We start from the raw sequence: 14,846 nt of genomic DNA, 5'->3' as shown, positions 1-14,846 counted from the left end.
TTTTAGATGTAAAATTATATACACAGCAAAAAATCGACTTTGAATGAAATATTTTTATAAAATTCATTTTAAAGATATGGTGACTGGTTAGGACCATCTCGCAATCTCGCTATTTCAACTTAAGGTCGAAATCGCGAAAACCCGACAACAAAATCTCGAAATTATTTAGCGATTTTGCCTTTTCGAACTAAGGACCATGCGCAAGCGAGGTACGGACAAAAGCCCCCCCGGACATTAGCCCCCCCGGACATTAGCCCCTAGGACAAAAGCCCCCCCGGACATTAGCCCCTTCACACTAATCAAAAAGTGGACAAAAGCCCCTTCATAAAAAAAATTATATTTATTTTTTTTATTTTTTTATGTTTTTATTTATTCATTTTTTTTTTAAATTACAATATATGTTTTAGCAGTGGTTATATTAAGTGCTACATATATATGTAAGTGACTTCAGTCACCAGTGGCTTCTGCAATGTAAACAACTACTTGAACTGTTACATAAACAATAAGCTGTTACACAGGTGTTTGGTAGGTTTTTCATTGATTTTACTGTTACATAAACAATAAGCTGTTACACAGGTGTTTGGTAGGTTTTTCATTGATGTTGTATTCTCCTCGAAGGAAATATATCATTAATGGCTTCATGTGTATCAACAGTGAAATTTCTATGTTTGCACAGGTATAAATTGTTTTTATATTGTTTCTTTGATTTTAATCATTCCTAAAATTAAAATTACAACACAGAGCAACATGTTTTGTAGGCATTTCTTTGATTATCAATATTTGCAGTATATTACAAATTTCAGAGATAAAAACAGCAGTATATATACAGTTTTTGTTTTTCAAAAGTACAGATTTATATAAAGTATACCAGCTAAATTTATAATGAAGGGGCTTTTGTCCGGGGGGGCTAATGTCCGGGGGGGCTTTCGTCCGGAGGGGCTTTTGTCCTAGGGGCTAATGTCCGGGGGGGCTAATGTCCGGGGGGGCTTTTGTCCTACACTCGCGCAAGCATAGCAGGCGGGAAAATATATGGCAGGAAAATGGCCACCTCAGAGATATCGATATCATACTCTTGCTCTCTACCATCATAACGTACCAGGTGACCTTCTATAAAGGGATCTCTATCATTAACGTGGGTCATCTATTCAGGAAAGGATTTGATTTAAAAAATAAAATAAAAGCACGATCATTTCAATCATAATATTACTACTTACTCTCGGAATCGACTATTTCCCTACCGTATATTTCCCATGCCGACTGACAGAGGCTCCTTTAGCCAGACGTTTATGTCGTATACGCGATGGCGAACACACGAAATTACTTTCTCGATTTTGCCGTCGCGACTTTGCAAAAACATATATCTTTAAAATGAATTGGGATATTTTGTTTCCTATCAAAAGTTTTCATGAGAATTTCATAGTGAGACTCCATATACAATTAGTTAGACAGACAGTCCTTACGATGACTGTAAGTAAAGAGAGGACTACTTACGAGCGTAGTGACAAGTCCCAGTTGTACAGCTGGGTTAATTAGGCTAAATGCTAATCATATAAAAAACAAAAATGTAACTAAGTTATAAATAATGCTCGCCTTAAATACCCTTTAAACAAACTGCTATAGTATGAACGTCGAATTAATTAATGTAATTTACGTTCCAATGACATGTAGGACTCTCTGTAAGGATACATCCTTCCTGTTTAGTTTCTATTTTGGTAGGTTTTAAACTACAGTAGTTATCTCGACATTCAATGCTGAAACACACATTGATGATGTTATTTCAGAGGGTTTCCTCTTAACTCTGGGGTGTTAACTTAAACTCACGTACATGTATGGATAATTAAACGAAATCGTGTGAAAATAAATTGATTGAGTGTAACGGCTTTGAAATTGATACATTCTAATGTGAATTAAGGCAATGGGATATTACTGAAACGCCATAATGCATGTTTTCTGACATAATCTTTATTTTTACGATTACTTAATATCATTTTCACGATTGTAGTTCTAGTAAGGTACTGGGGAGGTTTTGAACTAAAAGTCAGGTGTTTGTCGTTTGCTTCCTCTTTTTGATTCATATCCCCATTTCTTTTGCGAAACTACATGTCATACAAAAACTATGCATGCCGTCGGACTAACTTAATCCTCAGCATTATGTCTAAACTTCCAGTAGGCAATGTATTATGATATTACCATGTTTTATAGACTGAGTGAGTTTAACATGTGTTAAAAAATTGAAAATGAGATGAAATATTTTCAATAAATCAGGCCAGTAATCTCCTAGATAAATCAGCAATATTAAATATCACATATAACTACTATACAGTAGATGGCTCACGACTTCCAATAAAAACGGGGTTAAAGTAGAATGACATTTCTGATGACAATGTTATCACCAATCGCCAGTACTCGAGTCAGAAGTAGATTACAGAGACACAGTGACAATTTGGACGGGGTTTATCACATAAGGTGAGTAGATGGACGAAAGTTTATCAATATAGGAGATATAAAGCTAGTCAACTCAAGGAAACAGATTGTTCCAACAGGAGCTCTCGGATTATGGACAAAGTGGCCTTCTACAGTGTCTTTATAGCCTCTATTTATCATACAGGTAAACAACTACCATTATTTATCTAATATTAATAACTGCACTTTTTTTTTCTCTAATTTTCGATCAGCAACATCTCTATGCCATTTCTTTAATTTTGACACTTTTAATTACGTAATAATGTGTGTTGCCCTATACGCCAAAGGCCGTAAGTAGAGGACTGAAAAGACAGTAAGACAACACTGAAACTTATCTAAAATGAAATAAATATGTATAGTATATCAAGATTATGTAGTATTGGTTTAGATATATTGCATTGCCTTAAAATGACAAAAAAAAGGATTAGGCACAAGTTCTTACAACTTAGTTAGCCTTCTCCTAACTTAAAATACATTTTACATACATCATGGCTGTCTTAACATGTATATTTTCTGTAGTATTCATTGTTGATATGATGGTTAACGTGTATATTTACTGTTGCTATGATACTGATAGATGCGACATGTGTTGTTGCTATGATACCGATAGATGTGTACATGTGTTGTCGATATGATACTAATAGATGTGTACATGCGTTGTTGTTTTGATACTAATGGTTGTGTACATATCTTGTTGCTATGATACCAATAGATGTGTCAATGTGTTGTTGCTATGATACCAAAAGATGTGTACACGAGTTGTTGCTATAATACCGATAGATGTGTACATGTGTCGTTGCTATGCTACCGATAGATGTGTACATGTATTGCTAAGATGATACCGATAGATGTGTACATGTGTTGCTAAGATGATACCGATAGATGTGTACATGTATTGTCGCTATGATACCGATAGACGCGTACATATGTCGTTGCTATGATACCGATAGATGTGTACATGTGTTGCTAAGATGATACCGATAGATGTGTACATGTGTTGCTAAGATGATACCGATAGATGTGTACATGTATTGTCGCTATGATACCGATAGACGCGTACATATGTCGTTGCTATGATACCGATTTTGTGTGGCTATGATGCTGAGATATGTGTGCATGTGTCGTTGCTATGATACCGATAGATGTATACATTTTCTGTTGCTATGTTACCGATATATATGTACATGTATTGTTGCTATGATACCGATAGATGTTTACATGTGTTGTCGCTATGATGCCATACTGTTTTCGTTTTGATCATCAGACGCAACTATAAAATGTGGGACGTGTCTCCAACCGCCAAATTACGTCAGCAGTTACGTCAAACTTAAAGCACAATCTGTCCACTCAGAGGCCATCATACAACTCAACATCACACAAGTTCCCATCAAGGTTGATATCCAAGTTAGGCCAATCAGCGGTAGTGACACAAACTTCGTATTCCCCGGACTTGGATCCTCTCAACGTGATGATGACAAATCAGGAGTGTATGGAGGCGTTGTTTACAAGTATAATGAAACGTCAGTCAAACTGTATGTTCCCAATAGGCACGATAATTCTGGTGATGGTACGGTAATATTTACAGGTAAGATAATAAAGGCTTGTTATAGATTTCGCTGCCACGTGACCAGGTTAACTGACAGTTGATGTATTACAAAAAAAAAAAAAAAAAAAAAAAAAAATGTATTACATATATGACAAATACTGCAAAGGTCAGTAAATAAAATTATCACACGCAAAATACAATCAACTTAATGAGAATTTGTGCACGATGACATTCCCCTATATTATGGTAAAATATGACGGTAAATCTTACCTTTGTTTTGATTTTACTCTACACGCTTTATCTATGGATTATTTTGTTGAAAATTCAGACCTTCTGTAAAAGAGTTAGTTTAAAATATGGATGATCGAGAAATATATTACAGGAAACCTAAACCTATAAAATAAATATTTACAAAGATTATGAACACTATACACTGTGATAAAATATTGTGTCGGTAGCATAAAAGGGTATACAAATCACGAAAATGAATATTACACAGAACAAAATCACCGTGGGGTATGCTAAAATACACAAACCCCGAAAATAAATTCCACAATGAATGTAATTACCGTGCAGCATATACATAGATATGATATGTATATGTTATTGTACTCCCATTGACAGGCTATAACAATACTTGGTTTGGGCCTAAGGTACAGAAGGAGGAGGAAGCTGAGACACGAGTCAGGGTGTGGACCTCCTGTAATTTCCCCACTCCGGATTACGAGTCAAACTGGATCCACATGAAAGTAAAAAATGGCAAGTATATATATTGGCGTTATCTACTGTCAACTTGGATGGTTTTTTTTGTTTGTTTGTGTGCTTTTCTCATATTTATACTGTAAAGGTTTTCGATGGCTCAAGTATTCGCGGTAACGAAAAATGAAATGTTTTCACGGATATTACGTAACGGACCATGCTGTTTACATTACTTTTATGTACGATGTAGAATAATTTACAATTCTATTCGTTCATTGAAAATTGAAACAAAAGGTTGTTTTTTATTTTTGTTTTTTGTCATTGTTTGTGAAAGCTGAAAAAACATTTTGCTGATTACAAATGATTTGAATATGCACTGTTTACATTTTCACTTTTAGGTACTGACTCTTTCCAAGAAGTACGTCACAATTTAGGTTACGTTCCCGAGTATGTAACGGTACAAGTGTGGAACAATGATACCGACTGGTACGCAGATGGAATAGGTATGTTTGGTGATGTATTATTGATCGAAGTATTGTCGTATTATTATCAATAATATTAGGAAGCTTAAATCAAAATAAGGGTAGTGATAGAAATACTATCACTTACAATTGTATTCAGATCTTGTGTGGATTTGAGTATATGATTATAAGTACTCTAATGTTCCACAACCCCAGACGTACCTTCAAAATGGTAAGATATTCCTGTCTTTCTCTTGAAGTATAACATCCGCGTAAACTCGGTATAATTTCTGGAAAAAAAAACATACTTACCTACCTTGAGTTTCATAATTCACACTTATATAAACTTCTATTTCTATTTATTTTTTTTATTTTTTTTCGCTATGCATTATGTATATATAAATATTTAAATATGACGTATATAATTTAGGATTGTACCTCTGACTGCGTATACGATAGTTTGGCCGCAGTTGGCAAAGAACATTTCTTACGTTTAGCGCGTTTTTAAAAAAAAATTATTTTGTTTTCGTTATGCATTATGTATATATAAATATATATTTAGATATGATGTATATGATGCTAAATATACTTTCGCAGTTTTGGAACACATTATAACGCAATTTTGTAAAATATACCAGTTATTGCTACAAAAATTATTGGATTGCAATGATATGTCGTTTCATACACATTATGACCTTACAACAGAGGTTAAGAGAGAGGGGGAAATATCAAGGAAAACAGAAAATAGCGATCAATACATTGCTCAATCAAGAAAATGTCTAAACTTTACAATTTTTATAAATGTGCAAAATGTTTAGTTATGTGATCTTAAATTTTCATAAACCACCTTGTATCAACTGTACTATTATATTTTATTGTATGGAAATGGTATTCATTGCGATCAGATTATGCTATTTCTTAATTGGTAGTAGAGGACCTTTATTACTGTGTATTTTGAAATAACTTTTGCCCAATCCGTTCGCTCCATAACACAAAAGATATGTTTTAATCTTTAGTATCTTATTAAGTTCCGGTCATCTACCGGTTGGGATTGCCTGTATGCTGTTGCTGTTAAATTATGTTTTCCATTTTATTCTGTTCAGCATCAGGAATGACACCCAATAATCTCAAGAAAGAGACATCCTGGGGTGGGGTTGTCTACGGGTTCAATGACACATACGTACGGATATGGGTACCTGGATTCGACACAGGTAAACATTTACATCTACAAGATTCATGTCATTGGCTAGCTGCTCTTGTTTTAATATCCTCGCTGGGGCTGACCCAAATAAACGAGGACACGGGGATGAGGTACATGTCCCATTTACGAGGATATACGCGAAACTCTTTTTATTAAAGCGGAAAATATTGACGCTTATTCTAATCAGCTTAGTAACGTTCAGAAGCTGCAATAGGTTTTTCAGACAGACACTGTGTTTAGTTCTGTGCCTAACCCTGTGTGATATTTTAAATCGCCGAAGAAATCTAATGTACTACCAATGAATTATTTTCTTTTCTGGAGACTGATCTTATTTTAACCCGATGTAAAGTTTTTATTGATGTTACATTTAAAACAAATATCTGTAGTCTCTCATAACTCTTTTAGAGTGACTTTCGTGATTAAATTTTATGTGATTATTCATATGCATGTATAGCAATGTTTTAATGTATTTACGAAAGGTAAAACTTTAATAAACTATTTGTATCTGTATCTGTACACTGTATAAATAGAAATAAATAGACTTTGATAATTCTCAAATTCTGTTCACAGTTCATGCATTTCTCGTTGTATTCTGTTTTTATTTTAATCATTCCGAATCAAACATTTAAACTATTTCTTTCATGCATCAATTTATTTTTAAATGCACTGTACACGTTTAATGTATATTGTGTATTATGTAATAAGTGTTAATAACTAAACCTGATGATGTGGTTTTGCTATTGCTATTTTTTTTCAATGTATAAAGCACAAATTGTTATGAAAACAAAACGATTATAGCTAATTTTTTCTTCTTATCACTTTCATTTACGTCACCAAGCATAAACTTTCTGGCACATAAACTCTCGCAATAAAAGTGACATGTCTGTTATGATTTTTTTCTTGTTTCAGGAAAAATATTTAGTGTGGCGGATGGTTGGGGCATAGGATCACAAGAGACTTGGTCAGAGGGCTTGGTCAAGGTCAGAGTGTGGGGACATATGCCTGGAGATTCTGTTTATAAATCTAACGCAACCATTGGACAAAGTCCTGGAATGCATTCCTCTCAACTGGGGAGTGTTGGTGGGAGACTGAACATAGATACCGGACTGGTGTCTGTAATGGTAAAAATGTTAATGTAGATCTTCTTTTCGGGGATATAAATTAAAATGCGAAGAATTGCTACAAATTAAGTGTAATTACATCAATACAGAAATAATGGTTTCATAATCTCTGTAGAAAATTGATATTGTTCTGTAAGTTTCCTGTATCAAAAATGATATTGTAGCGATGGAACGAGGGTGTGTCCTTTCATGTATATATACTATAGTCCTATATGTTGTAAGACTTTCGGAATAAAACTGAAATGAAATTGAATTGAAATGTTTCTCTTTCAAAACTTTTGGTAACAACGCGACCCATATTGTAAAGATAATATCGAATTAAAAACAGAGCAATCCAATAGTTTTTTTTTTAAATGATCACTAACTGTAAATAAGCATATTTCAGCGGTAGCCTTATTTTCGCATTTTTCGCGGCGGAGGCATAGCGCTAACTATACTGTACAACATCTATATTATTTTCATAGCATCTAATAACGAGTGTGCCAGTTCATATTTACGCCATTTGTCAAAATTTTATGATGCGCTAAAATCGAATACACCAGAACTTGGAATATTGATTTGTGCAGGTCAAAGCCCTGAGCGGCGACAACAAAGGATTTTTCTTTCCTGCCCTGGGTGCCGTTCAGAACACAGATCCTCATGACAAGTTTGGAGGAGTGGTGTATTCCTACTCATCAAACGGAATCCGGGTCTGGCATCCCATCATTCCTGGCGGCGGAAATACGTCATTGTACAGTAAAGGGACACTTATCTACGTATCTCCATATTGGGGAGGTGGTGCTCACTCCCAAGACTCCAAGTTTGGATTAATTGAAGTTCAGTTTTGGAACTCCTACACTGGAAAATGTGTGTATCTCCTGAAGTCATTTATACATTTGACAAAAATGATCAGTACTGCATACTTTAGGAACATGATTGGTGTATTTGTTTTACTTTTGTAGTGATACATTTGATATTATGTATTGTGATGATTGTTTACCACCTTTGCTTAAAATATTATGCATCCTTAAAATTATTCATAATGTTATATTTGAGCTACACATTCAGTCTCCTTTGTTTAAAAATAAGGAAATGAATAAGGAAACAATATACAAGCGTTATCAAAACCGTAATTCAAACTCAAAATCGATGAAAATATTAACAAGATTTTCAGGTGGAGTCCCTCAGAAAATCATCAATGAATATGATTGTATTTCTGTTTCCCGCCAATATATGTATTGTAATATAGGGCAATATCCTCAAAGTAAGGATGTCAGACTAAATATTGGATATTTTATCTAATTTCAACATATTTCATTACATCTTTCACTGTTCATTGTCCAATATAATATCTGTAGTGTAAACCTACGTCAAAGAAATGTTGTTACATGTTCTCAAAGAAGGAAAGTCGACAGAATAAATGTCTAAAATGAACTCCAACTAATGCAGGATGTCAATATTGAGAGTGTTTTTTTTCTTCAATATGAAAATTTCTTTTATTACATCATTCACTGCACTACAAAGTCGATAATGTGAAAATGTGTTCTGGTATATTATAACAGGTCCCCCACCCACCACTCCAGCCAAGGCCAGCACATCACCTTTTACCGGTACTATAACTAAGAGTTCTGGCTCTCACACATCAGGCCCGACAGGTGGTTCGACTACGTCATCCCGACCAGTGACTTCGGTACCCTTGTTAACTTCTACTTCATCAATATTGACAACAGTCACAGTGGCATCAACAGGTAGAAGTTCCAAGTTTGTAATACTTTGTGTTATGACAATACTCTAGATAGGAATGTAGTTAATTAAAAGATCAAACAAACAAACAAAACAAAAACAAAAATGAAAAAACTAAATATTAAATTAATGAAATTTAATTCAATTTTAAAAATCAAAACAAAGAACGAAACTAGAACCGAAATGCTTCCCCTTACTATCTGTTCCGACCCATTTTGGTGTCATCGCTGACCAGTCCTAAAGGGACGGAACACCTGCATAATCATACTAATAATAATTATAGATATTACGTTTTATGTACATTATGTTCATGCAGTACCAGGCCTATTTGAACTTTACAGTATTCAGTAGTTTTTCCCTCGTAAATTTTGTGCATACTTACTTGTCTTACATAAAACATCAACAGGTGGTACCAGACAGGCAAGCACTGTAACGACCTTCGCCGGAGCTAGTACAGGTGGCCCTTCTGCCGGAAGTAATGGAAAGACAACTAGATCCACGGGAACAAGGACAACTTCTGGGAGTAGAGTAACAGGTCGAACCGGAGGTCCGGCTTCAGCAACTACAAAAAATTCTCTGACAGCTGGCAACCAGGAGGAACAGGGCGACGAAGGCCGTAAGTCTGACATTTCACAGAATTGGTCAACGTTGAATCTAAAAACGGCACCGTCTTGAATTAGGCCAATTAAGGGCCTGATTTAAAAGTGCCATTTCACTGACGCATTTGCACGACATATGTCCCGATCTCTTATACTGGCGATACAAAAGACAACAGTGAATAGAGTCTATACTATCAATAGTGTATATATTATAGAACTGGACCATATAGCGTTTTGTCCTAGGACTCTTCAGAGATGGAAGGAGACAAAATTGTGGTAATTCTTAATGGAAATCAGGAAAATGAAAAAGAGAATTGAAAACAGATTATTTAAAATACTGACTTATGATTGGACCAACGAGAAAGACTTTTGGTTTTGGAAAGATAAGATATGACATGTACATGTCAGACAACAAGAATAGGGCAGGCATCGGTCATTATCAGGATTGTATTTAGAATATAATGACGATAAAAGATTAGTGGCCAGGCTCGACAATGGCATAACTGTGACTTATCGGTAGCTTACCCTCAATGCTTAGACATTTGGCTGAGACGTTTAACTTAAACGTCTGGCTGAGACGTTTGACTTAGACGTTAGGCTGAGACGTTAGGCTTAGACGTTAGGCTTAGACGTTTGACTTAGACGTTAGGCTGAGACGTTTGACTTAGACGTTAGGCTTATGCGTTAGGCTTAAGGCTTAGATATTTGGCTGAGACGTTAGGATTAGACGTTAGGCTTAGACTCTTAGATGTTAGGCTTAGACGTTAGGATTAGACGTTAGGCTTAGACGTTAGGCTGAGACGTTAGGATTAGACGTTAGGATTAGACGTTAGGCTTAGACTCTTAGATGTTAGGCTTAGACGTTAGGCTGAGACGTTAGGATTAGACGTTAGGATTAGACGTTAGGCTTAGACTCTTAGATGTTAGGCTTAGACGTTAGGCTGAGACGTTAGGATTAGACGTTAGGCTTAGACTCTTAGATGTTAGGCTTAGACGTTAGGTTGAGACGTTTGACTTAGACGTTAGGCTTAGAAGTTAGGCTTAGAAGTTTGGCTGAGACGTTAGGCTTAGACGTTAGGCTTAAGGCTTAGATATTTGGCTGAGACGTTAGGATTAGACGTTAGGCTTAAACGTTAGGCTTAGACGTTTGACTTAGACGTTTGATTTTGACGTTAGGCTTAGATGTTTGACTTAGACGTTTGACTTAGACGTTTGACTTAGACGTTAGGCTTAGACGTTTGACTTAGACGTTTGACTTAGATGTTTGACTTAGACGTTTGACTTAGACGTTTGACTTAGACGTTAGGCTTAGACGTTTGACTTAGACGTTAGGCTTAGACGTAAGACTTAGACGTTTCTCTTACCCTATTTTTGACAAACTGTATTTTTCATTACGTTACTTCTATGCCCAATTCGGTATATTGTTATCGCTGCTATGGTTTGAAGTACTTATGACAGTATTATAAACACTGTATATATACATGTATATATTTCTTAGACTTCATTCAATTAAGGGTAAATGTCCGCTGTTTTCAGTGTCACCAGTAGCTACTGGATTGGTTGCCACTGCCAGTATCCTATCCGCAGCCGGCTGTCTAGGTGGATTGATATTTGGCTTACTAAAGAAGAAGGCGAAAAAGAAGCGAAAGGTAGACCCAGAGCTAGAGGTAAGACATTCAGTCAGTATTCCAAAGGTAGACAAAGAGGTAAGACATTCAGTCAGTATTCCAAAGGTAGGCCCAGACCCAGAGGTAAGACATTCAGTGAGTATTCCAAAGGTAGACCCAGAGGTACGACATTCAGTCAGTATTCCAAAGGTAGACCCAGAGCTAGAGGTAAAGCATTCAGTCAGTATTCCAAAGGTAGACCCAGAGGTAAGACATACAGTCAGTATTCCAAAGGTAGACCCAGAGGTAAGACATACAGTCAGTATTCCAAAGGTAGACCCAGACCTAGAGGTAAAACATTCAGTCAGTATTCCAAAGTTAGACACAGAGGTAAAGCATTCAGTCAGTATTCCAAAGGTAGACAAAGAGGTAAGACATACAGTCAGTATTCCAAAGGTAGACCCAGAGCTAGAGGTAAAATATTCATTCAGTATTCCAAAGGTAGACCCAGAGGTAAGACATCTAGTCAGTATTCCAAAGGTAGACCCAGAGGTAAGACATCTAGTCAGTATTCCAAAGGTAGACCCAGAGGTAAAACATTTAGTCAGTATTTCAAAGGTAGACCCAGACCTGGAGGTAAAACATTTAGTCAGTATTCCAAAGGTAGACCCAGACCTAGAGGTAAAACATTTAGTCAGTATTCCAAAGGTAGACCCAGAGGTAAGACATTCAGTCAGTATTCCAAAGGTAGACCCAGAGCTAGAGGTAAAACATTCAGTCAGTATTCCAAAGGTAGACCCAGAGGTAAGACATTCAGTCAGTATTCCAAAGGTAGACAAAGAGGTAGAGGTAAGACATTTCGTCAGTATTCCAAAGGTAGACCCAGAGGTAAAACATTCAATCCGTATTCCAAAGTTAGACACAGAGCTTGAGGTAAGACATTCAGCCAGTATTCACGAATACTTTCTTGATTGATACATGACAATTCTATATCCTATTTCTTATGAAAACTGTTGTATTTAACTAGTCATACCTCTAGCTGTGTTTAGTTCAAACTATTCTATTTTCAAAGAAAGAGACGTAGGGATCGTGCACAAGCTATTTGTACTTATGAAACGCCTCCTCTTTACATACAATGAAACAAATACAAAATATAGTACATATACACTAGCTATAATACATATTTTTCTGATATTTACATTTTTTATTATATTGAATAGCGACTCCTTTATAAGCATTAAAACATGTATTTTGCACGTTCGGCGTCCAACCGATCTGTTATACACGAAAAAGATTTGATATTGGTCTTGGTATGTTGTGTCAAAACCAGGACACAACGTAATCACAAGATTATGTCTCAAGGTCAAAACACAATCAAGACACAGAGTCAAAACAAAATCAAGACAAAAACAATATAAGCTCCGGTCTTAGAGTCAATTTAAAACCCAATCAAGACACAAAATCAAGACAAGATTAGGTCTCAAAGTCAAAACAAAATCAGGACAAAAACAAGATAAGCTCGGGTCTCAGAGACAATTAAAAACACAATCAGTGCACAAAGTCAAGACAAGATCGGGTCTCAAAAAAGTATAAACAGATTAAAAAGTAAATCGCGACACATTCAAAACGAAATCAATCAGAATATCGGACACCAAATCATTTCTGGGCTGGGGCGCGCCTTTCCTTTCAGGGAAACCTATCTAGTCAATGAAGTAAATGACAAAATTCATGGAATTAATGAATAAAATCAATATTATTGTGTACATACAAATGTAAATTACACCTATTTTAACGATTAAATGTATTTGAACAGGAAAACGATGCATTTGGAAGTCAAAAAGTCGTAGACGACAACGGAAAACCTCCATCAAATGACGGAACTCCTCCAAACAACGACGGACATCATCAACCAGATGAGGTATCTCCTCCAATAGAAAACGAAACTTCTCCAATAGATAACGGAAGTCCTCCAATAGATAACGGAAGTCCTCCAATAGATAACGGAAGTCCTCCAATAGATAACGGAAGTCCTCCAATAGATAACGGAAGTCCTCCAATAGATAACGGAAGTCCTCCAATAGATAACGGAAGTCCTCCTGCAGATAACGGAACTCCACCAGCAGCAACAGATCGGCCACAGACTGCGCGTCCGGAATAGACATTTAGTGGGAACAATGGTCAGTTTTTATAGAACTACAACACTCCCGATTAGAGTATGTTAGGACAATCAAACCTTTAATTGTTCAAATGAACAGACCTGATAAATCATTGTAATAGGCACTAATAACTACGTTAATTTACAATTACAGTTAGTGCCGCAGATTCTTCAAAGTGACAGATCATCTAGTTCATGTTGATGATATGGGCACCTGGATCGCGGTGTATATATCTTGGAATGTGAATCCGAGTGTGTGTATGTGATCAGCTATAGAAATCATAAAATAAAAACGACAAAGCAAGACAACTTTACTCGCGCCCTGTCGAGATATCGAACTGAATGTTGATGGTGTCTATGGCGTCCACCTGATACGCGGTCACCTAGACATTATATATTGAACACCTACGAATGTTATCTCACAGAATTTGAAATTGGTAATCACGTAATCAGTCTATATACCAGATTATTGTGTGCAACTGTAAATACTGTCGCTTGAATCAATTATGCATGAACTAATTAATTCACAGTTTCCGAATGGACTACTATTCAGTATCAAATGCTTTGTCTTTTCCATATAATGAGGCCAAAAACAAATCTTGCATTGTACAAGTCAGTAACGATGCATTCTATCTATTCTACAACCATTAATGTATGTTACTGGAATAAAAACGGGACAAAATCACGACTAGTTTATCTTTTGTAAACTGAAGCATACAGCGATGTAATTTTCAACATGTAGGACTTCATCATACCTTTCGTATGCATCAAGGTGCAGATAGACAGAACAGAGGCACGTGATTTTTGCATTTAAAGATAAAACACTGCTTTATCTGAAAGGTTCAGTTTTTGTTTTCTGTGCGCTCCGCTCCGTATCGTTACTGTTATGTATGATATTTATGTCAGAGAGGTTGAGTATAATTTCACCGATACGTATCGTGATTCCACTCTCTGGATCGCCATGTTTACAAGCAGACGATAACGAAATGTGTGGGTTTGCAGATCTCGTTGTTGACCTTGTTATTCTCACAGTGTAAATGTATGTCATTCAGTGGAAAACCGGCAATTCCAACTTTGATCCACAGCGAAAAAATCCATTTCTGGTAATATTAAAGATAAAGACAGCCAATAGTACTGGCAAGTTTTACAAATGTATCCGATAAATGTTGTTTTTGTTGTTTATGGTTTTACCTTTGATTTTTTTATGGTTTTACCTTCGTTTTCTTAGGGTTTTACCTTTGTTTGTTAAAGGTTTGACCTTTGTTTGTTTAT

General features: G+C 35.9%; 2 protein-coding genes across 2 annotated transcripts; both read left to right on the top strand.

Annotated features, from left to right (window-relative positions):
* Window positions 1–2,500: 2,500 nt before the first annotated feature.
* Window positions 2,501–5,072, top strand: LOC117338529. Its single transcript, XM_033899886.1, has 4 exons — window positions 2,501–2,608; window positions 3,728–4,048; window positions 4,634–4,809; window positions 5,043–5,072. Exons 1-4 carry the CDS (start codon window positions 2,557–2,559, stop codon window positions 5,070–5,072), a joined length of 579 nt encoding a protein of 192 aa, XP_033755777.1. The 5' UTR covers window positions 2,501–2,556.
* An 8-nt stretch (window positions 5,073–5,080) lies between these two features.
* LOC117338234 (mucin-19-like) lies at window positions 5,081–14,259 on the top strand. The gene is made up of 8 exons (XM_033899497.1): window positions 5,081–5,211; window positions 6,273–6,380; window positions 7,280–7,491; window positions 8,058–8,337; window positions 9,033–9,218; window positions 9,620–9,829; window positions 11,349–11,479; window positions 13,233–14,259. Exons 2-8 carry the CDS (start codon window positions 6,281–6,283, stop codon window positions 13,575–13,577), a joined length of 1,464 nt encoding a protein of 487 aa, XP_033755388.1. The 5' UTR covers window positions 5,081–5,211; window positions 6,273–6,280; the 3' UTR covers window positions 13,578–14,259.
* The last annotated feature ends 587 nt before the right edge of the window (window positions 14,260–14,846 follow it).

Source organism: Pecten maximus, chromosome 11 (assembly GCF_902652985.1).
Source record: "Pecten maximus chromosome 11, xPecMax1.1, whole genome shotgun sequence".
NCBI lineage: Eukaryota > Metazoa > Mollusca > Bivalvia > Pectinida > Pectinidae > Pecten > Pecten maximus.
The sequence above is the reverse complement of the archived record's forward strand: the minus strand, read 5'-3'. Positions and strand labels throughout refer to the sequence as shown.

Excerpts from the sequence above, each read along its gene's own strand:
- LOC117338529 (XM_033899886.1), top strand. The coding sequence starts at position 2,557 with ATGGACAAAGTGGCCTTCTACAGTGTCTTTATAGCCTCTATTTATCAT. Across the intron at positions 2,609-3,727 it reads AGCCTCTATTTATCATACAG|ACGCAACTATAAAATGTGGG; the intron begins GTAAACAACTAC and ends TTTGATCATCAG. Across the intron at positions 4,810-5,042 it reads ATCTACTGTCAACTTGGATG|CTGAAAAAACATTTTGCTGA; the intron begins GTTTTTTTTGTT and ends TGTTTGTGAAAG.
- LOC117338234 (XM_033899497.1), top strand. The coding sequence starts at position 6,281 with ATGACACCCAATAATCTCAAGAAAGAGACATCCTGGGGTGGGGTTGTC. Across the intron at positions 9,830-11,348 it reads GGAACAGGGCGACGAAGGCC|TGTCACCAGTAGCTACTGGA; the intron begins GTAAGTCTGACA and ends CGCTGTTTTCAG. Across the intron at positions 11,480-13,232 it reads AGGTAGACCCAGAGCTAGAG|GAAAACGATGCATTTGGAAG; the intron begins GTAAGACATTCA and ends GTATTTGAACAG.